This window comes from Narcine bancroftii, chromosome 2, assembly GCF_036971445.1.
Source record: "Narcine bancroftii isolate sNarBan1 chromosome 2, sNarBan1.hap1, whole genome shotgun sequence".
NCBI classification, from domain to species: Eukaryota; Metazoa; Chordata; class Chondrichthyes; order Torpediniformes; family Narcinidae; genus Narcine; species Narcine bancroftii.
Genome location: NC_091470.1, coordinates 92,396,729 through 92,418,343, shown reverse-complemented (window position 1 = coordinate 92,418,343; position 21,615 = coordinate 92,396,729). Strand labels below are relative to the sequence as shown.

At 44.3% G+C, this 21,615-nt stretch overlaps 3 protein-coding genes across 15 annotated transcripts in view; 2 read left to right on the top strand and 1 right to left on the bottom strand.

Moving 5' to 3' along the window:
- xpo7 (exportin 7) overlaps window positions 1–997 on the top strand; it is a 116,456-nt gene extending 115,459 nt beyond the window's left edge. For all 4 annotated transcript variants that reach the window (XM_069917435.1, XM_069917436.1, XM_069917434.1 and 1 more), the window contains one exon: window positions 179–997. In XM_069917435.1, the coding sequence (XP_069773536.1) occupies window positions 179–272 (94 nt within the window). In that variant the 3' untranslated portion in view covers window positions 273–997. The remainder of the gene's footprint in view (window positions 1–178) is intronic.
- On the bottom strand, window positions 836–20,172 carry pbdc1 (polysaccharide biosynthesis domain containing 1). 7 transcript variants are annotated; one of them, XM_069917446.1, is made up of 9 exons: window positions 19,198–19,486; window positions 17,316–17,355; window positions 15,317–15,437; window positions 13,955–14,022; window positions 9,871–9,936; window positions 4,128–4,187; window positions 2,782–2,922; window positions 1,529–1,640; window positions 836–1,443 (listed from the first exon to the last, which is right to left on the bottom strand). In XM_069917446.1, the coding sequence occupies exons 5-9, from the start codon at window positions 9,919–9,921 to the stop codon at window positions 1,313–1,315; spliced, it is 495 nt and encodes a 164-aa protein (XP_069773547.1). In that variant the 5' UTR covers window positions 9,922–9,936; window positions 13,955–14,022; window positions 15,317–15,437; window positions 17,316–17,355; window positions 19,198–19,486; the 3' UTR covers window positions 836–1,312. The 7 variants fall into 7 exon arrangements, with proteins under 7 accessions (XP_069773547.1, XP_069773548.1, XP_069773546.1 ...); XM_069917447.1 differs by lacking the exon at window positions 15,317–15,437; XM_069917445.1 differs by lacking the exon at window positions 13,955–14,022 and having other exon boundaries at window positions 19,198–19,485.
- LOC138753900 (F-box/WD repeat-containing protein 1A) overlaps window positions 19,623–21,615 on the top strand; it is a 66,413-nt gene continuing 64,420 nt past the window's right edge. For 2 of the 4 annotated variants that reach the window (XR_011351502.1, XM_069917438.1), the window contains exon 1: window positions 19,625–19,992. Coding sequence is in view for 3 of the 4 variants with exons in the window: in XM_069917438.1 (XP_069773539.1) it covers window positions 19,948–19,992 (45 nt within the window). In the remaining variant the exon portion in view is untranslated. Of the gene's footprint in view, window positions 19,993–21,615 lie in introns of all 4 variants that reach the window. The other 2 variants (XM_069917439.1, XM_069917440.1) reach the window with 2 other exon arrangements.

Sequence of the window (21,615 nt, the reverse complement as noted above, 5' to 3'; positions counted from 1 at the left end):
TAAGCAGTCCAGACTGCAGCTGTGTAGTGATTTGGAGGGAGGGGATTGCATCAAGATGCAGTGACTGCAGGGAGTGCTGGAATCTGTTAGAAGGATGGCAATTTAAAATTGCTGACTTAGGTAGGGTGCTTCAAGTGGACAGGATCATGGTTGATGTACTTTTGTTACTCCTCCTCAGGTTCACGCAGAACCTCTCTGTGTTTCGAAGAGAAGTGAACGACTCGATGAAGAATTCAACATATGGTGTCAACAGCAACGACATGATGAGCTGACATCAGTTCTGCTTCCCTGTCCCCCACTGGATTGGCTTTCATCCAATTGCAAGAGGATGAATGGGGTGGTGGGGAGGGGATTGGGGGAAGGTGAGTTTGGAGTCAGATAGATGGGTCACTGCAACTCATCCAGCCCACTGATGATTGGACGTCACAACCCCCTCCTTCTTTTATCTTGGCAGGGAGCGTCCCTGTCCTCTGGCCCCACATCTGCCTTGTATAAACTTGTACATTTTTTTCTTAAGACATTTTGAACTGTTTATATGAAATCAGTAAAGAGGAAAACAGAAAAGTTGTGATTGAACTTTTTAGAGTTGAGAGTATGATGACGAGAGGCTCAGCTGAGTGGCCCTTGAGGCAGAATGTGTGTGGGTGTTATAAATCAAACTCAAACACCAGAAGTGAAACAACACAACCCAATTCCCATTTTAAAAAAAAAATGAATAACAAATGGTAGTACCTTCCCAGGGTGATTGGGATTAATGTGTGATGCAACTATTGTTCCAGCAGTGGTAATGTGTTGAGCACAGCTCATTTATATCCACATTTCAAAAGAAAAGCAATGGATTATATATTTTTATTGTTCCTTACAACTGAATATTCAAATGAGAGGTTTCCAAATGGCTGCGTGATCAGGTAGCTGGTTGTTATGTACGAATGTCCTGCTGCTGCATCAAATGTAAGTGTTGAGGCTGCAAATAAAACGTCAATGGTTTGTACTGAAATGAAGTGTCTGCATTGTGGTCAACAGATGAGCAGGGCATGAAGTGCCGAGGTCTTGGTGAGTTGCCCTCTCCCTCTGAAGCATTTGATCCTAGACTTGCGCTGATGGATCGAAGATACGAGGTCAACCTCTGAGACCTCGCATGCTTGTGCGATTGCTGGTGTCCTCAATCATGGTCCCTCAGGAAAACTGTAGATGCCAGAGTAAAAGGAGGCAGTGTGCTGTGACCGACACATCTTGTTTGCAGTCTGGTGGAGATTTTGATGTAAATGACAGGACAACGTGCAGAGATGGAAGAAAGGCAGAGGGGAGAAATCTACGTGGCCACATCAGCCATGCATCCTTTGTGGTTGGCGTGAGCAGAATGAACTGAATGAAGGAAAAGTGGAGAATTGAAACCTTCACGGTTGCGTGTGACTTCAATGGCAAGGAACTGGATTCTGGTGGCTAAAAGTAAATTGAAAAGTAAGAAAATTTTGTTCCTTTCCTCCCACCCCCAACCCCTCCCCACCTCCCCTCCTTCAGTACTTACCAAATATGGTGTTTTCCTCTGTATAATCCTTTGTACAATCCAAGCGGAGAAGTGTTCCATAGTTGAAATCTTCCACCAGAGTTTCAAACTGCAGGCAGAATGGACGCCAGGCCTGAAATAGGACATCAGCCAGCCTTACACCTATTTCAATAGAGCCATTAGGAGGCGGGAACAAACTGTCCTCTGTACTATCATGGAGATTATTTGTTATGTCTGGCATCTGAAATTGTTTAGACCAGTGGTTTTCAAACTTTCTTTCCACTCCCATGCCACCTTAAGGGTGGCACAGTTGGCACAACACTTTTACAGGGCTAGTGACCCTGGGATTCAAACCCCACGCTGTCTGTAAGGAATTGGTGCATTCTTCCCGTCTGCATGGGTTTCCTCCTTCCAAAAAAATGTACTGGGTTGCAGGTCAATGGGGTGTAATTTGGGTGGCATGAACTCATAGGGGCTGAATTGGCTTCTTACACTGCTGAATGTCTAATTTTTAACAAATAATTTAAGTAATCCCTATGCCATAGGTTCTCTGTGATTAGTAAGAATTACTTCGGGTGGTATGTGAATGGAAAGAAAAAGTTTGAAAAACACTGTTTTAATTGTCCCTCATTGACTCGTTATGTGCATGGTTTCTTAACTCCAAAGGAAATGGGCCAATGACAATTTTCCTCAAGCCAAATATTTCAGTAACAATTGGGTCTCGATCAGTGATTCTCAACCTTCCCTTCCCACTCAAATACCACCTTAAGCAATCCCTTAATAATCACAGAGCACTTATGGCATAGTGAATATTTAAGGTGGAATTTGAGGGTTTTTTTTAAAAAAGGTTACCTGCTCCTGAATTTGGCTATGGTCCCCTTCCCTGTGAAGCAGTCAAGTCCATACTTTTTGCCTGGCCTTTGTACACCTTGGGGACCCTCCTTATTAAGGATTTCAGTCCATGGTGGCCCTCCCCTTAAATGTGCTCTGGCCCTTGGGGGGGGGGGGGGAGGGGATGGGGGGTCCATATGGGCCCTGTTCAGAGTGACTACTTTAGATCTGAAGTTTGCTCCACATACATTGCCTTAGCCAAAAGCCCAACTGTCTTCCACCATAGCCAATTTGCAAAGCTGACAATGGCTCAGATTTTCTGCACAACCACCCATGATTCTTGAACTGCATCCTCTTCAATGTGAAACTCAAGGTGCTTTGCTTAAAGTGATTGGGCGCGGCAGTCCCCACCTGCATTCTGTATGAATGCAGAAGAAACTTACAAGTTTTGCAGTCTCCGACTTCAGCTGGTCTGGATCCAGAACGTCAACTTTCATACTACCGAAGTGCGTTCTGAATTCCCTGTAGATCATATCATCTTCTTTTGTCAGTCTAAGGTACCTTGGGTCAACTGACGAAATGAGCTTTGGAAAGAGCAGATGTTACTAGAAATTCCATCATAGGAGACACTACTGAAGTGAAGACGTGGTCTTCACTCACTTTCCATCATTTCATTCAAACACATTTCCATCTCACCTTAAATCTATGCCTTCTGATTGTTGGACTTCACCTTGTCAGGGGGATAAAAGTTTCATCTCGGCCTCTCCACCTTCCATCTTCCATAAAAAATCCCAGACTATCCACTATCTCATTGTAATTTAAACTTTCCAATCCCAGCCACATTCTTATGAATAAAATCTGGATGATCCAAATTGACAATAGTGCAGCCTCACCAGCACCTTCTGCAGTTTTCCATGACATCCCTGCTCCTATCTGCAATGTCTTCCCAATAAATACTTACCTCATCGCTCGCGCTGCAATTCCTGTGGTGAACTGTTCTACTCAAGGATTGCTCATTGAAGTTTAGAAGGAAGAGTTGATTGTATTAAAACAAGATTCAGAAATTGTAATGGTAGACACTGAGAAAATGTTTCTTCTGGTATAAGGGTAGGGGGCATAATTTTAGCATAAAGTTTCCCCTTTATGATGAAAAGGAATCTCTTCCAGAAGAGAGCTTCATGATTCCCAACAACTTGTCAAATGAACTACTGAATCAGCTCAAGTTCAAGATACATAATTCTGGATGCAAGGGAACCTACATCAAATCTGACAGACAATGTTCAACTAGCTATTTCTTCATGATGACACACTGTTAGGATTGGTCTCCTTGCCCAGAGATGCCTTGTCAAAAATAACTCAATTCCCATAGATACTGAAATATTCTGTGGACTCTCAGAATAAATACATAGTCAGTGATCTTTTCCACTCCACCTCTGATAACTGGAGAATTCAGGAGTCTACTTTCAAATATGGAATCATTCCAGAGTTCAAGCAACAACAAAGCTACAGGATCTGCCATATTGCTCAAACCAAGTCAGACCACAGGCGAAGAAATCCATTCTACATCACCTGAAAGGTCTGAAATGGAGAAGGCAATTTCTGATGATTTCAAGTTGCACTGTTCTGGATTTACTTTTGATCATTAAACTCCAACAAATGCAGAAAATGGTTCTAGTGATAGCACCATTGCAGAGTGACAGGGGAAATCTGTCCTCAAAGCCTTGTGTGTCACAGGTGACACTGATACAGAAAGATACCCAATTAAAAATATTCAAAATAACATACTTACATTGAAATAAATTTCAGCATGTTGATAGGCTTTAATAGCCCACATCATTTCAACGTTTGTCTACAAAATGGGAAGACAAATTGTTAAATGTTATTGTCACGCGCGAACTACATATGCCCAATTTGTTTTCTTGCTGCAGATGAACAGCTACTTTGTTTTTAAAAAAAGATTCAAGACCACTAACCATATATTGTAGAGATATCAAATTAAATATAGATAATAAATTTTCACAATTACATTAATGCAAGAAGCATTTCAGTAGTGTAGGAATAGTTTGTGGTGCCAGAGTAGTAAAGTTCAAGAGCTTTATAGGTGTTGGAAAAATCTTTCTTGAACCTTAAGGAGCTGAACTTTAGGCTTCAAACGACAGAATACGACAACACAGAAACAGGCTTTTCTGCCTATCTAGTGTGTACCTAATTGTTTATTCTATCCAATCTTCTCTTAACTGTTGAAACCACATCCACCACTTCCACTGGCAGCTCCTTCCATACTCTGAACACCATCTGGGCAAAGAAGTCTCCCCTCCCCCCCCCCCACCCATATCAAACTTCAAAATTTCACTCTTACCCAATGTCCTCTTGTTCTGGTCTTTCCCAACCTCATTGGAAAAAGCCTGCTTGCATTTACCTTATCAAAAACCTCTCCAAATGTTTAGACATACAGCACTGTAAAAGGCCACTTCAGCCCGCAAGTCTGTGCCACCCAATTAACTTACATCGACTGTATGTTTTGAAATTTTGAAAACCACTGACACTCCAGGGAATAGTCATAATATATTCACCTTTCCCAAAGACTGAGCTCAAGACCCAGCAACATGCTTGCAAATTTTCTCTGCACACTTTCAATCTTATTGATATCCTTCCTGTATGCCACTGCACATAATACTCCAAATTTGAGCACCTTCTTCAGCTTCAACATCTCAACTCCTCTTCTCAATATTTGATTTATGAAGGACAATGTGCCAAAAGCTCTACATGAACCTTTCAAGAAATTATCTATCTCTATTCCCAGATCCCTGTTCTTCTGCACTTCTCAGTGCCTTTCCGTTTACCATGCATGTCCTACCCTGCTTCGTCCTCCCAAAGTGCAACACCTGCATTGAATCTTATCTGCCTCTTTGCAGCCCACATTTTCCAGGCTGGACAAGACCCTGCTGCAAACTTCAAGAGCCTGCCTTGCTGTCCACTAAATACCCAATATTTGTGTCATTTGCAAATTTGCTGATCCAATTTACCTCCTTTATGGTTTTTAGACTGCAGTGACAGGAAATCCCTGAAAAAAATTAACACAATTACTCACCTTGTGGTCATTTACAATGCATGCCTTTTTAAACTGCAAGTTCCTGTGCGCACTCATTATACATGGAGCAACGTGGCCTTTGTCTGAAACTAATATCTGATGCTTCATGTCCAATGTTGGCACATCCTTAGATGTGCCATGCAGGTAACTATCAATTTCATCCTCAACACGGATGCTGAGGAGGTCACTGATGTCTGCAGCAGTCCAGTGCTTTGTTCCAGACATTGTGGCTGATTGAAATAGTCTGACTACCAGTATCAGCAGTCAAATACCCGCGTTAGTTGTTGCATGCTGTGTGCATCATCGCAAATCACCTGCTGGACGTCAAATTCATGAGGTGAGTTTTGTGGTATGATTTAGACTGCAGGCTTCCCAAAAAGTAGGAGTCCTGCAGGATAAATCGTGGTGCAGGAATTGACTCAAAATTCAAGCACATTCCTTTTTATACTGCCTGTGTAGTGGCAAAATTCATTGATTGTGCCATTTCATGCCTGCAGTCCAAAAACCATAATTGTCATCTATATCAACAATCTGGATAATAAACAATAAATTGACTCAGCACTGATACTCCAGTCAAAGAGGCAATCTACAACTACCACTCTCTGGCTTCTCCCACAAAACCAATGTCTACCTCATCCTGAATATTGAGTGACTGAACCGTCTTGATCAACCTCCCTCGCAGACCTTGTCACAGGTCTTATTCAAGTCCATGTAACATGCAAGGCCTTTCCTTCGTCAACTTTCCTAGTAACCTTAAAAATTTGAAATGGGTTTGGATACAAAGCCATGTTGGATATTCAGACCGTCTATCCAAGTACATAAATCAGACTTCTTACTACTGATTTCCGGCTTACCAGCCTACAATTCCCCAGATTCTTAGAGCCAAGGGACAACAACATTTAACACTAGCTCTTTCCCCCATAGCCAAGGACATTTTAAATACATCTGCTCGGACCCTTGTAATTTCTGAACTAGACTCCCGCAAGGTCAGAGAGAATATCTTGTCAAGTTTTGGGAATTTGTCCACCCTATTTGCCTCAAAACAGCAAGCACCTCCTTCTGTATAATCTGTATTGGTTGATGGCCCCTTTGCTGTTTTGTTCACTTCTATACCCTGACCATTTCCTGAGTAAATACTGATGCAAAAAAAAATGTATTTCAGATCAATTTACCCCCCTCCCCAAACTACCTTCACAAGGACCAATTTTATCACCGGCTATTGTTTTGCTCTTAATATATCTGTAGAAACCCTTGCTATTTTTCTTCATCTTGTCTGTCAAAGCAACCTCTTTTTTTTTAGCCTTCCTGATATCCTTGAGGGTCCTTTTGCATTTCTTATTCTCAAATACCTTGTTTATTCTGTATGTACTTTCAGCCCAAGAAGAGGTTGTGACCGGGGTCTTTATTACGTTGGCCTTCTTGAGGCAGCACGTCACTTGGATGCATTTAATGAGCGTGATGTCAGAGACTATGATGGACCTCGAAGCATTTGTAACCTTCTGCATTTCTGGGCACTTGTATTGTCAAACCAGTCAGTTTACTTTCCACAGTGCAACGATGTACGTTTGACACCATATTCGACAACATGCCAAACCTCCTTGGGCTTCTTAGAAAGTATTGGTGTACCTTCTTCATGGTTCCCTCCATGTACTGTCTCTAAGAGAGGTCGCATGGGAACTCTCAAGGTCCTCACCCTCTCTGCCTCCCTAAAATCAATAAGCTCCATGGTCTTGGTGACGTTGAGAGCAAATTTGTTGTTCTGACACCATCCAACCAGATTCTCTATCTCCATCTGGTATTCTGACTCTTCGACTCCCAGTATTCAGTCAACAGCAGTGGTGTATTAAGTGAATTTATTCAATGTGTTGTGAGCCTAGCTTAGATAAGTACAAAGGAAATAGAGCAGGGGACTAAGCATGCAGCCTTGGGGTGCCCATGTTGATAGTCAGTGCGGATGAGGTAATGTTGCTGACCTGCATTGATTGGGGTCTGCACTCCCTCATCTGGAGTGTTTCACAGTTTGAGAAGTGAAGGCTATAATCTGATGTCCATAGTTACAATTTTCAGATCTCTTGGAGATTGGTGCATTTCCCAGTGACCACATTTGCACAGGAAGCTTTTAGATAAAGCTATTACAATGTCAACAGAATTGTCTTCAATCACTGTGGATCTCACAAACACTGTATACCATTCCACTGAAGATTTACATCCATCATAACTGCTCAAAGAAACTAAACCACAAGTCTAATAAGTGGACTTCACAAATCTGTCTTGGAATGGAATTTGAAGCAGATCAAGTCAAGTTTATTGTCATTTGATTGCACAAGCACAACTCGATGAAACAGTGTTCTCCGGTCCTCGGTGCAAATCACGCAGGCACAACTGGACAAAATACACAATACATATGCAGGACAAGTATTCAATATATAAATAAATATTGTTTTGTGAAGATGAGAATCTTGAATATTTAGTGCGAGCAGTTTCTATGGTTGTTCAGCATTCTCACTACTGTTATTGTGGATTTTGGGAACAGAAGGCCGAGTGATCACAAGCCTGAATACATCCATTGGCAGAGCAGCAGTGGGGCGGGTTCCTGAGGGGCCATATACCAGAGGAGCTCTCCTGGAGCCAGCACAGAATCACCTGGGAAGTGTGTACACTGATCCTAATTGAAGAAGTCAGAGAAGATTTTTCATGTAATCAAATACTGTGTTGAACTGCTGCAGGTGTGCTGTGGTATGTGAACAGACTGGTTGACGGTGCCCAAGAACACTCAAGGCTGCAGAAAATGGCAAACCTAACCAAATCCATCATGGGCATTGATCTTCCATCCATTGTGAAGAGCTGCCTCAGGAAGAGAGCCAACAACAAAGTATCTCCATAACCCTAGTCACGAACTCTTGCCGCTTCCTTCAAGCGGAAGGTCTGAACTCTGGACCCTTTAGGATTACCCCTCCTCACCTCCCCCAAACAGCTATCAGCCTCTTGAATCTCCATGTTCTACCCTAACACAACCTACTCTGGAGCCACCAAACAATCACTCTGCCCTACTGTAATTCCATTTTTGCACTAACTGCAACTATGCATATCGATCGATCCTTTGACTTATTATTTCTTACTGTCTCACAGTACACTGAGGTCGCTTAATTTATATTGTTGTACTTAAGGTTCCTTGTGCGATTGCAGCAAGAATTTCACTGCACCTATACTTTATAATGCAAACTCTCATACCTCACACTTCTCAGCATCTCCTTCATCAACCATCATTTAAGATGTACATAACCTTCCCTCACAACTTGCTTTTTCATTTGTTGGAATCAAGAAAACAAAGTAATCATTCCCTGAGTCAAAAGTCACTGGTATGTATTGGTTTCTCTGCCACCCTATTGTTACAGCTGGTTGACAGGGCAACCCTTGTAGAATAATTTTAAACTTATGACAGAAGCTATTCAGCCAATCAAGTCCATGCTAGCTCCAGGAGTCAATCCAATTCTCCTCCTTATTTAACTATGCCCTCCCCTTGCAGATTAGTTTCTCTATCATGATCACCTTTTGTGCTTTTTGCTATTTACCAACACTAAGGATTAACTTCCATTAGCTGTTTAACCATTAGAGCATGTAAACACTGCCGCTCAGACTCTAAAAAGCAGACCATTGCTGTTCACTTTATCACTGTCCCTTGGGATTTTATTGACCTTAATAAGACCCCCTCTCAACCTTCTAAACTCTAAAGAAAACAGACCTAATTTTCCATTCTCTTGTAATAACTCAACTTCGGCAGCACGGTTAGTGTAGCAGTTAGCAGTTGCTTCTACAGCAACAGGATTCAAATCAGGCACTGTCTGTCAGAAGTTTGAACGTTCTCCACATGTCTGCATAGGTTTCCTCTGGGTGCTCTGGTTTTCTCCCACCTTTCAAAATGTTCCATGGGTTTTAGGTCAATTGGTGTAATTGGGGCAGCACAGGCTCGTGGGACAAAAGGACTTGATACCATGATGCATGTCTACATCTAAAATTTAAATTTAAAACTCTCTAATCCTGGTATCAACCTCATAAACCTCATCTGTACCCTTTGCAACATTTTATTCCTCCTATAGCTAGGAACAATGTGATGATAAAATCTCCTTTCATAAATCCACACCAACTCAACTCAACCCTATTTCCCCCCCCCCCCCCCCCCCCCCCCTCAGTACCCTGTTACCACCTCTTGACTATAGATTCCTGCACTTAAGTCTCTCCTGGTCTTTTGCTGATAGTTCAAACACTCCCAGTTCTTCTGGGGTTTTATCTGTAACCTTACAACCTGTGGAAACATTTCTGGAATCTGTGAAAGTGTGGAAAATGAGTGCATCCATTATCCCACGGCACCATGGGATACAGGGACAACTTTGCAGATGCTACAACCCTCTCTGATACAAGAGCAAAAGGATCCAATACTCACATCATTCCCATAAGCATCCGCTGGCAGAGAAAGTGCCTGTGCTGCTGACATCAATTCAGCACTGCCCTGAACAAGAGACAGAAACAGACAATGGTCAGGCCATGTCCCCAAGGTGGTCAAATGGGTGACGGGTCAGGCTGAAGAAAATCCCAATGATTTTCTAGTTGGTTCAGCCTGTCCTTTTGATGGTACTTGTTCCACATCTTGGGAGTATTTTGAAAACTGACAATCCATTTACAGTACAACTCCAATTAACCTAAACCAGATTCTCCAAAATCCTCATTTATCCAAAATTTTGTCAAGAGCCGAACTGACCTGAGACCTTAGGCTGCCAGCGACAGCACGGGCACCTCAGTGGGGAGTGTCAGTGATCGGCAGCGGCCAGCATCTTTTGGTGAGAATTAAACATTATTTTAATGATTAAAAAGCCATCCCTTGTTGTTTAAACACTGTTACAAATGAATGCTACTGCTTCTGGGCCGTTTTTTAAAAGAAATGACCAGTTCTCCGAAAAAAACATTTTTACAAAATAGGCCCAGTCCTGATCATTTTGGATAATTGAGTTGCACTGTACTTGATTTCTATTTGTATCACATCTTCATTTAGAATCAGCCAATTTATCCCTGCAGTCCTGGCACTTTGACCAGGATCACATTGCCCTGCATTATTCTGAAAACAGGAAGGATCACCCTCTGTAGCCAAGGTTACATTGAAGAAACAACTCTGTAAACACAAGCAACTCATCAATACAAGGGCTAAGCAGTCCCTCATTGATTTGAGAGGTGGTTTGTCAGGACACGAGTTGCCCAAATCTATACCCAGAGCTTTGAATTATTGCTGTACTGCCCTTCACACCCTGGAGTCATACTCAATATTATATTGCAGGAAACTCAACAGCCTAAAGATTAGCAGACCTAGCGCTTCCTTCTTTGGAGGAAGAAGGATGAGAAGTGACTTTATAGAGGTCAACAAGATTATGAGAGGCACAGACAGCCAGCACAGGGCGGGGGGAATAGCAAAAGCCAAACGATATTTGTATAAGTGAAGGGAGGGAAGTTTAGGGGAGACATTGGGGGTAAGTTTTTGTTTAATACACAGAGTTGTGGGTGCCTTGAATACCTTTCCAGTGGTGGTGGCGAAGGCTGAAACATAAGGGGCATGCAGGAAACTCTTAAGACACATGGATGAAAGAAAAATAGAGGGTTATCAAGTCAGAAGGGTTTCTTTATGTTTGTGTGAGTATACATGTCAGCACAACATCAAGGGCCGAAGGGCCTGTACAGATCTGTCATGTTCAATGTTATTTGTGTTTGATCAGAACTGCACAATGGAATTGTGTTTATGATCAGATAATTTACATAGGGTAGTCAGGAGTGAAATGCTGGAAGGAAGACTTCTACTGTTTAGACAAAGTTGTCTTGTGGATTCATTGTCACAAAAATGCACCTGGGTCAAAAGTTTCATATGGATGCTCCAAGTTCCATCAACTGTGAATACTTCAGTTAGCAGAGATTACAAAACACTAATAAGCACCAATAATATAAACGACAATCAAATGAAACTGCAGATGCTGGAAATCAGGAAACAGTTAAAATATCAGATCCTTAATCAGGACTGGGAGAGAAAGTAACAAGTTTGTTTGGGAAAGCAGAGATAGAGCCATCAGTATCATAGCACAGAAACAGGTCCTGTTGACTAATCTCGTCCATTTTAACCATGATTCATTGCCTGCTTTAGGCTCACATCCTTCTGCACCTTTCCATTCCAATTAGAATATCCAAACGCCTTTTAAACATTGAATTATCTCCACTACTTCCTCTGCCGGCTCATTCCATAGAACCAATATCCTGAGTGAAAAACAGATCTTACTTAAATTTCTCTTGTCTCACTTTAAATCTATGTTCTGTAGTTGAGTTGAAATAAAAACAATGCTGGAGAAACTCACCATGTGAAACGGCGTACTTATATAGCAACTTATACAGTGCCCTCCATAATGTGGGACAAAGACACTTCTTTCCATTATTTGCCCCTGTGTTCCACAGTTTTAAATTTGTAATCAAACAATTGACATGTAATTAAAGTACACATTCCAGATTTTATTCAAGGTTATTTGTGTACATTTTGGTATGACCATGTAAAAATTACAGCACTTTTTACATGGTCCCCTCATTTCAAGGCACTGTAATGTTTGGGACATTTGGCTTCACTGGTGTTTGTGAGTATTCAGGTATGTTTAGTTGCTTCATTGATGCAGGTAGGCTTGCAAGTGAGTTAGGCTTGCTTTTAAGCTTTTGATCATCTTTGGAGTCTGTAGTTGCCATTTTTCAAAGGGTTGTGCAAATGAAAGTCAAAAAAGCTATTACGAAAAACAAAACTAAAACAATAAGAAACATAGCCCAAAACTTAGAATTACCAAAATCAACTATAGAACATCATTGAGAAGAAAGAGCATGCTGGTGAGCTCAGTAATCACAAAGAGAATGGGATTCCAAGGAAGATCTCCACTGTCGATGACAGAATTTTCAACATGAAGAAAAATCCCCAAACATATGACCGACAGATCAGAAGGACTCTTCAGGAAGAAGGTGTGGATATGTCAATGACTACCGTCCACAGAAGACTTGTCCCTCATAATGGCTTATTTGACTTTCATTGGCGCAACTTGGTCCTCACGTTGAAAAATGGCATCTGCAGGTGATGAAAAAGTTAGAAGCAAGCCTAGCTCTCTTGTACCTGCACCAATGAAGCAATTAAACATACCTGAGTAATGAGGTGTAAATTGGGCAGCACAGACTCGTAGGGCCGAATTGGACTGTTACAGTGCTATATGTCTGGTTTTTTTTTTAATTATGGTGTCCTGAAATGAGGGGACTATATATATAAAAAGTGCTGTAATTTCTACATGGTCAAACCAAAACGTATACAAATAACCTTGAATAAAATCTGGTGCGAATATGAATTGTTTTAATTACAAATTTTAAAATGTGGAGCACAGGGACAAATAAAGGAAAAAAATTTATATTCCAAACATTATGGAGGGCATTGTACATACCAATGTTCACGCTTGAGCCTTTCTTCAAGGACTCTTCTCCCTTGTGAGATAGATATGAACTGTCTACTCTTTCCATCCACCAATTTTCAAATTGTCTGTAACCTACCAATTTCCCCCCACACAATCTCATCTATTATTCACATACATTACAAAAAGTATTAATGTATATTAAGAAATTTTTCTTCAAGAAACACATTTAACTGAAAAATAACATTTGAAATTAAAAAGGGATTGGGTGGGATATGTAATGTCATCTTCGATTAACTCTAAGGCAAGAGGTGTGGCAATTTCGATAGAAAAAAGAACCTTCCGATCAAAGTTCAAAATGTGATAGACCCAGCAGGGAGATATGTAATAGTACATTGTCAAATATTTTCAGAAATGTGGACTTTTTTGAATTTGTACACTCCGAATGTTGACCATAAGAAATTTATCAAAGACAGATTTCTCAATTTTAGCAGAGGCTCATGAAAATATTTTAATAGGTCATTTTAATTTTTGTTTAGATCCATTGTTCGATAAGTCTACCCAAGCAACAATGAGAACATAAGCAGCTAAATCTACATTGGTTTTGATGAGAAATTTAAATTAATAGATTTATGGAGTAGGATTCATTCGAGAGAAAAAGATTATTAATTTTATTTGACTTCTACTCGAGAATTGATTTATTTTTGATTTTGGCTCAAATGCAAGTTAAGATCCTTGAAACGGATTATAAACCGAGGATTTTATCTGATCATTCACCTTTGTAAATAACAATGGAAATGGCTGATAAGGAGAAGTCGATATACAGATGGAGGTTGAATTTGTTGTTGAAAATATTTTTGAGAGTTTATTTGATCACAAATTTGGATATTTTGTGATACAAATTTGAATTTGGTAAATGATAAATTTATTATTTGGGATACCTTAAAGGCATATTTAAGAGGTCAAATTATAAGTTGCATTTCTAAAATTAAAAAGGAATACATGAAAGGTAGACCAATTAGAAAGAGAAATTATAGTTTTGGAAAATGACCTTCAAAATCTTACCTCCGAAAATAAGCGTAGACAGTTGATCAATAAAAAACTCCAGTATAATCCATTACAAACTTATAGAACTGAGAAAGCAATTATAAGAACGAAACAAAGATATTATGAACTACTTGAGAAGTCACATAAAATGTTAGCTTGACAATTAAAGGCAGAGCAGGCTTCAAGAATAATTAATGCAATTTTAAAAATATACCAATGTAGTTACGTATAAGCCTCAAGAAATAAGTTAATATTTTAGTTGAAATAATATAGTTCAGAGTCTTTAAGGGATTAAAAAAATAAAATAAACAATTATTTAATCACTGATAATATTGCCTAGATTAAGTTTGGAAAAAACAGAAAACTTAATGCCCCATTTACTGGGGTAAAGATAAGGGTAATAAATCTGCAGAAGATGGATTTTCATCTGAATTTTATAAAGAATTTAAAGATTTATTAATTCCTATATTTATGCTACTTTTCTTCTCAGCATTTTGTTACATTCCAACTTCTTTCCAGGAAAGCTCAAAATTAATTTTCATCTGATTACATTCCTGTGGAGCACCTCCAAACAATTTATAAGATGAAAGAGCACAATATTTAGTACAAGCCTCCAATGCAGAAAGTGTCTCTTTTGATCTACCACTATGCTCTTTCCACAGTAATAGCGAAAAGTGCAAAATTGTCCCTGCATTCTCAACATCACCCCCCCCACCACCAACTTTTATCCAGGGTCATGAGCAGACCTTCCAGGTGAGACAGAGCTTTACCTGCACATCATCCAATCTGATCCACCACATTCATTGTCCTTGGTATGGCCTTTTCTACATTGGTGAAAGGAATCATAGATTGGATGTCCACTTCTCCAAACACCCATGCTGTTTGTTGGTCTAAACTTGAACTCCTTGTAGCCAACCATTTCAACTCTCCCAACCATTCCCTCAGAGACATGCCTCTCCTTGGCCTCATCCACTGTCAGGGTGAGGCCAAATGAAAACTTGAGGGTCAACACAAATATTCCTCCAGACAGCCTTAAACCTAACAGCATGAAATTGATTTTTCACATTTTAAGAAATCTCCCCATCAGATTTCATTGTTTTCATCTATTCTTTACTTCCCCCATAACAGTCTCTCCCCCTGCCACACCTTAGCTTCCTTCTCCATTTATAGGCAACTTCCTATTTTTATAAAGGGTTCAGAATTGAAACAGAGTGACCATGACTGACCTACTGAACACAGCAACAAACACTAAATAGATTTTAATCACAAAAGCCGCTTTCAGGTGACCACAAGCCCGACTGTAAAGCCGCACAGAATACTCCTGTGTGGCCTTTGGGTGGCCATCTGAAACCAGAAAAGCCGGCCATGAGGGTTACTCACCTAACCCTTCTCCGAGAGGTATAACTATCCTGCTCGGAGTATCGATTGTGGCAGCTGAAAACGGTCGGGCTGCCAGGGGGCGGGCTGATGACGTTGCGATGACATTGTCAGCCATCGACTCCTGAAACAAGGAAGCCAGACTAAAGTAGACGACTTCAAATTTTATTTTGCACCCTCTCCCGCTGCTGGTCTACGCACCCCCCCCCCCCCAACCCTCGCCCGCCCAACTCCCGCTGCTGCTACTGGTCCCCGCCCCCGACTCTCGCTGCCAGTCTCCCCTCGCCCGCCCGGTCTACCCCCCCACCCCACCATCACCCTCCCAACTCCCGTTGCCGGTTTACCCCACCCACCCTCGCCCGCCTGACTGCCGCTGCTGGTTCCCCTCTCCCACCCGACTCCCATTGCCGCTGCTGGCATACTCCCCCCTCATCCACACGACTCCCGCTGCCATTCTCCACCCCCACCCTTGCCCGCCTGACTCCTGCTTCAGGGGTGGGGGGGGGAAGGGAGAGCGGCAACGGGAGTCGGGCAGGCGAGGGTGGGGGGAACCGGCAACAGCAACGGGAGTCGGGCGGGCGAGGGTGGGAGGGGGGAAACAGGCAGTTTCAAAGGGACTCTGGCGGGCAAGGGTGGGGGGGAACCGGCATCAGGAGTCGGGCGGGGGAGGGTGGGAGGGGGAAACTGGCAACGGGAGTCGGGCGGGCGAGGGAAACCAGCAGCAACATCGGGAGTCGGGCAGGCGAGGGTGGGAGGGGGAAACCGGCAATGGAAGCTGGGCGGGTGAGGGTTTGGGGGGGGAGAAGCGAAAATCGGGTGGGCAAAGCGAGAGCGCCAGTGGGACTCAGGCGGGCGAAGGTGGGGGGGGAGAGCACCAGCGGGTCTCGGGCAGGCGAGGATGGGGGGAACCTGCAGTGGGAGTCGGGTGGGCGAGGAGACCAGCAGCGGGAGTCGGGCGGGTGAGGGTGGGGGGGGGGGGAACCGGCAGCGGGAGTCAAGTCATGCCTGAGCTGTTTGTCAAACTTGCTTTGACGCGCTGCTATGACGTGAGGTCAGCGTGAGCGGGACTCGGCACCTGTCCGGAGTAGCCGGCTTTTACTGCTAGATGGCCAGCAGTCAGCTGGCATGTTTAGGTGCCAGAAAGCCATCCATTCCGTGACCACCTAAACGTGCTAGCTGAACTCCTCTAGCCGCGCCTGCAGGCGCCTAATGTATCAGAACACCTGAAAGTGGCTATTGAGACCACAAATCCAAGGATGGTTTTAAAAAGCAATGGCATTCATAACATCATGGCAACATTTTCTCAAAGTTAAAATAGAACCATAGAACAATACTTCAGAAACAGGCCTTCTACTCTGTGCCAAACTGCCTAGATCAGGGGATTTTTTCCTCCTTTTTTCTCTTTGGTTTGAATATAATATACTACCCAGACTATGATTTATGGATGTGTTTTTCAATTTATATACTTTTGTTGATGTACCGATTGTTCAATCGCCATGTATAATGGATTTTCATTGTATTTTTAAATTTGTATTGTTTAAAACAAATAAAAAGAATTTAAAAAGACCTGGGGTGGCCGACCTTTTAATTTAGACATACAGCACAATAACAGGCCATTTTGGCCCATGAATTTGTGCCACCCAATTAACCTACACCCCTGGTATTTACTCAATGGACTGTAATGGCTTGATATCATGCTGTATGTCAAAATTAAAAATTAAAAAGTTGCCCACCCCTGGCGGAGACCCACTGATCTGCACCCATACACTAATCTGTCCAAATTGTTCTTAGATGTTAAAACTGAGCATGTAATCACTATTTCAATTAGCAGCTCGTTCCACATTCCCACCACTCTCAGTGTGAAGTACCCCCTAAACTTTTCCCATTTCAAATTTAATCCATGTCCTCTGGTTTGTATCTCATCTACCTTCTGGAGAAAAGCCTGCTAACATTTACTCTCCCAACACCCCTTATAATTTTGTATACCTCTACCAAAACTAACCTCATTCATCTCTGCGAATTGTGAACATTCAAAACAGCAACTGCGAGAAATAATCAACAAGCAGGGATTAAACAGGAAACGAATATTCATTGTCAATACTGGCTGAACTGCTGAATATCTCAAGTATTTTACTCGAGGAGCTTTTGTCACCTCTGTGGAGGGGATTGGTCACCAGGCCACCCGTCCTCAATCCAGATGCCCACGTCGCCCTTGCAGAGGGGAAACGACACCAGGCCACACACCAACAGTCTGTTGCTTCTGTGGAGGTGATTGGACACCAGGCCCCACTACCGGAGTCCATGATGCCTCTGTGGAGTGGATTGGACACCAGGCCCCAACTACTGGAGTCCGTGATGCCTCTGTGGAGGGGATTGGACACCAGGCCCCAACTACTGGAGTCCGTGATGCCTCTGTGGAGGGGATTGGACACCAGGCTTCATTACCGAAGTTCCAGATCCCTCTGTCGAGGGGGATTGGACACCAGGTCCCACTACCGGAGTCCCTGATCCCTCTGCGGAGGGGATTGGACACCAGGCCCCATTACCGAAGTTCCAGATCCCTCTGTGGAGGGGATTGGACACCAGGCCCCACTACCGGAGTCCCTGATCCCTCTGTGTTGGGGATTGGACACCAGGCCCCACTACCAGAGTCCATGATGCCTCTGTGGAGGGGATTGGACACCAGGCCCCACTACTGGAGTTCCTGATCCCTCTGTGGAGCGGATTGGACACCAAGCCACACTACCGGAGTCCATGATCCCTCTGTGGAGGGGAATTGGACACCAGGCCCACAAACCGGAGTTCCTGATCCCTCTGTGGAGGGGGATTGGATACCAGGCCCCACTACAGGAGTCCCTGATGCCTCTGTGGAGGGGAATGGACACCAGGCCCCAATTACTGGAGTCTGTGATCACTCTGTGGAGGGGATTGGACACCAGGCCCCACTGTCGGAGTCCCTGATCCCTCTGTGTTGGGGATTGGACACCAGGCCCGACTACCGGAGTACCTGATCCCTCTGTGTTGGAGATTGGACACCAGGCCCCACTACCGGAGTCCCTGATTCCTCTGTGGAGGGGATTGGACACCAGGACCCACTGCCGGAGTCCATGATACCTCTGTGGAGGGGATTGGACCGCAGGCCCCACTACCGGAGTCCCTGATCCCTCTGTGGAGGGGATTGGACACCAGGCTCCACTACCGGAGTCCCTGATGCCTCTGTGGAGGGGATTGGACACCAGACCCCACTGCCAGAGTACCTGATCCCTCTGTGTTGGGGATTGGACACCAGGCCCCACTACTGGAGTCCCTGATCCCTCTGTGTTGGGGATTGGACACCAGGCCCCACGACCGGAGTCCCTGATGCCTCTGTGGAGTGGATTGGACAACAGGCCCCACTGCCCGAGTACCTGATCCCTCTGTGTTGGGGATTGGACACCAGGACCCACTGCCGGAGTACCTGATCCCTCTGTGTTGTGGATTGGACACCAGGCCCCACTACCGGAGTCCGTAATCCCTCTGTGGAGGGGATTGGACACCAGGCCCCACTGCCGGAGTACCTGATCCCTCTGTGTTGGGGATTGTACACCAGGCCCCACTACTGGAGTCCCTGATCCCTCTGTGTTGGGGAATGGACACCAGGCCCCACTACCGGAGTCCCTGATGCCTCTGTGGAGGGGATTGGACACCAGGCCCCAACTACTGGAGTCCCTGATCCCTCTGTGGAGGGGATTGGACACCAGGCCTCACTACTGGAGTCCCTGATGCCTCTGTGGAGGGGATTGGACACCAGGCCCCACTACCGGAGCCTGTTTTGCTCCGGATTTCGGCCTCCCGAGAACGTGAACGCGGGCCGCCGGTGCGAGGAGTAGGAAAGTCAGCCTCACCAAAGCTCCGAGGCCGCTGCCTGCCATGTTGTCGCCGCCGCACTTCCGCCGCGTAGTGAGGTGGCGGGGGTGGGGGGGGGTCAGTCACATTTAATTTTTCTTACTGAATAAAACCCCGAGTGTGGATGCGAGGAGAGGTATTCGGTGTCCGTGAGGGGAGAGGTGAGGGGAGCATGCGTGCAGCGGCCCGCGGGGTCAGAGGGCGCGGCTGCGGCCCGCGGGGTCAGAGGTCGCCTTGGTTCCGACACTGAGGAGGGGGGCGGGTGGAAGGAGCGACGTCCGGTCCCGGCGGCGGGGGGAAGGGGAGTTGCTTGGACTGCCTGGCGTCCTGTCTGTGCCCAGGGTGAAGGAGGAAGGCGGCGGGGCGGGACGCCCTCATTGTGGGGTGGGGAGAGTAGGGAGGGGACGGGTGACTAGAGCAAGGCAGAGGGTAGGAGTACCGAGACCAAGGCCTCGACATCGGGGGCGGGGGGGGGGAGGCAAGAGGTGGAGGCGAGAATCAGATGCTCCCCTCTCCCGGGTGTGATCATGTGGGTGACAGCCTGACAAGGGGGGAGAGAGGGAGGGAGGGTGGAATGAGAAAAAATTGTTTTTTTTTAAATATACATAACCTATGTCTCTAAGGCAGCGACACTGAGAAAAGGGGGTTGAAGGGCGGTGTGATTAATGAAGGAGAGAGGCTTCTTCCTCTTTCTGTTTGTGGAGAGGAAACTGGGTTTCCCCGCACTGTCTTTCTGAGGCTGTGGAATAATGGACGCTGAATCCATTCTGCATGACAAGATCGTGGAATACATGGTAAGTCACACACCTTGGCCCAGTGGGGTTCTGGTCCGATTGAATCATCAGGCAGGGGTGCTGTGGTGATATCCTGGGTCACACGCGCCTCCAAGGTGAGGGAGGGGGGGGGGGGTGGGAGGCGAGGCTTTTTACTGCGTGATTGCATTAGGGGAAAAAAACGAAGGCTTTTGGTGTCGTCATTAAAAATTGGCAAAGGAACAGAAAAGGAGAGGGTGGTGGTGGAAGATCGTGAACCTAAAACCAGAGGGGAAGGATTTAAAGGGGACCCAAGGGGCGCGTTCTTCACACCTTGGGGGGGGGGGGGGGGGGGGAGTGGAACAAGCTGCCAGAGGAAGTGGTGACAATTGTAATGTAGACAGGTTCGTAGATTGGAAAGGTTTAGAGGAATGGGAAATAGCTTGGTGGGCATGGACAAGGTGGGCTGAGAGGCCTATTTCCATGCTGTAGAATTCTGCCACTTTCAATCAACTATCAGGCAGGGAGGATATTCTTCGTTAAGAGTGCAAATCTTTGAAATTCTCCGCACAGGCGACCAGGGATGTCAGTCAGTCTTTGTTCACAGAACATACAGGAACTCGCCCTTCAGCTGAAAATTCTGCCACATTCATATGGCACATATCCCTTAATCCCTGTATATTCATGCATCCGTCAAGGAGACTCTTAAACGCTATTGTAGTGGTTCTCAACCTTTTTTCCTACTCACATACTACCTTCTATTGCCATAGGTGCTCTGTGGTTAGTAAGGGATTACTAAAGGTGGTATGTGAATGGAAAAATAGGCTGAGAACCACTGCTCTATAGGGAGACATCCAGTGCTGTTTCCCAGGGGATTGTCCTGATGGGATCACAGGTATTGTTATGTATTACAATCTTTGTGTGGCTGGTCACATCAATTTTGCAGATGACCAGGAAGTTCTCTCATGTAGCTGTGATGAGAATAGATGCCCAGTGCAATGTATATTGGGCAGGAAATTATGTATTGACGTGGAGAGGTGTAATATGATTAATTGGGATAGTAATGAAGAGATCACTAACTTTAACATGTAGGGACAGAGATATGAGAGCTATCTGACTGGGTTCTGGTGTTCATAAGTAATAGACTATGTTGGAAAGATATAATATTAAAACTTTATAATTTGTTGGTTGAAACCCAGATGTAATCAAATCTAGGCCTGGCATTTAGGAAGGCTGTGAAGGATTTGAGGTGGGTACAGACATTTACAGAATCCAGTATGAGGCCTTTTTCTTGTATCGACAGCAGAAAGAAGCTGCATGTTATTTTCCTTTGAGTGGGGACAGTTAGAGTGCACTTTAATAGTGGTGTTCAAAATAGAGAGCTATTTTACTGGAGTAAATAAGGAGAAACTTTTTCATATGACTGGATGGTCAGTATCAGAGGGATCTCACAAAGCAAACCAGCGAAACTCTCATAACACTGCTTTTTTGTTAATTGAGTTTTAATGGCTTAAATTGTGGAACAGTTCTGATGTCATGCTCTAATAGAGCTTTTTTAGAAGTCTGCTTTCAATTTATAAAATGTGGCAGTCTGAGCAATAGTTCCCATGAGGTCCAGTGATGTGTTGGGCATGAACATTGGGATATGATTCAAGATTCCTTTTT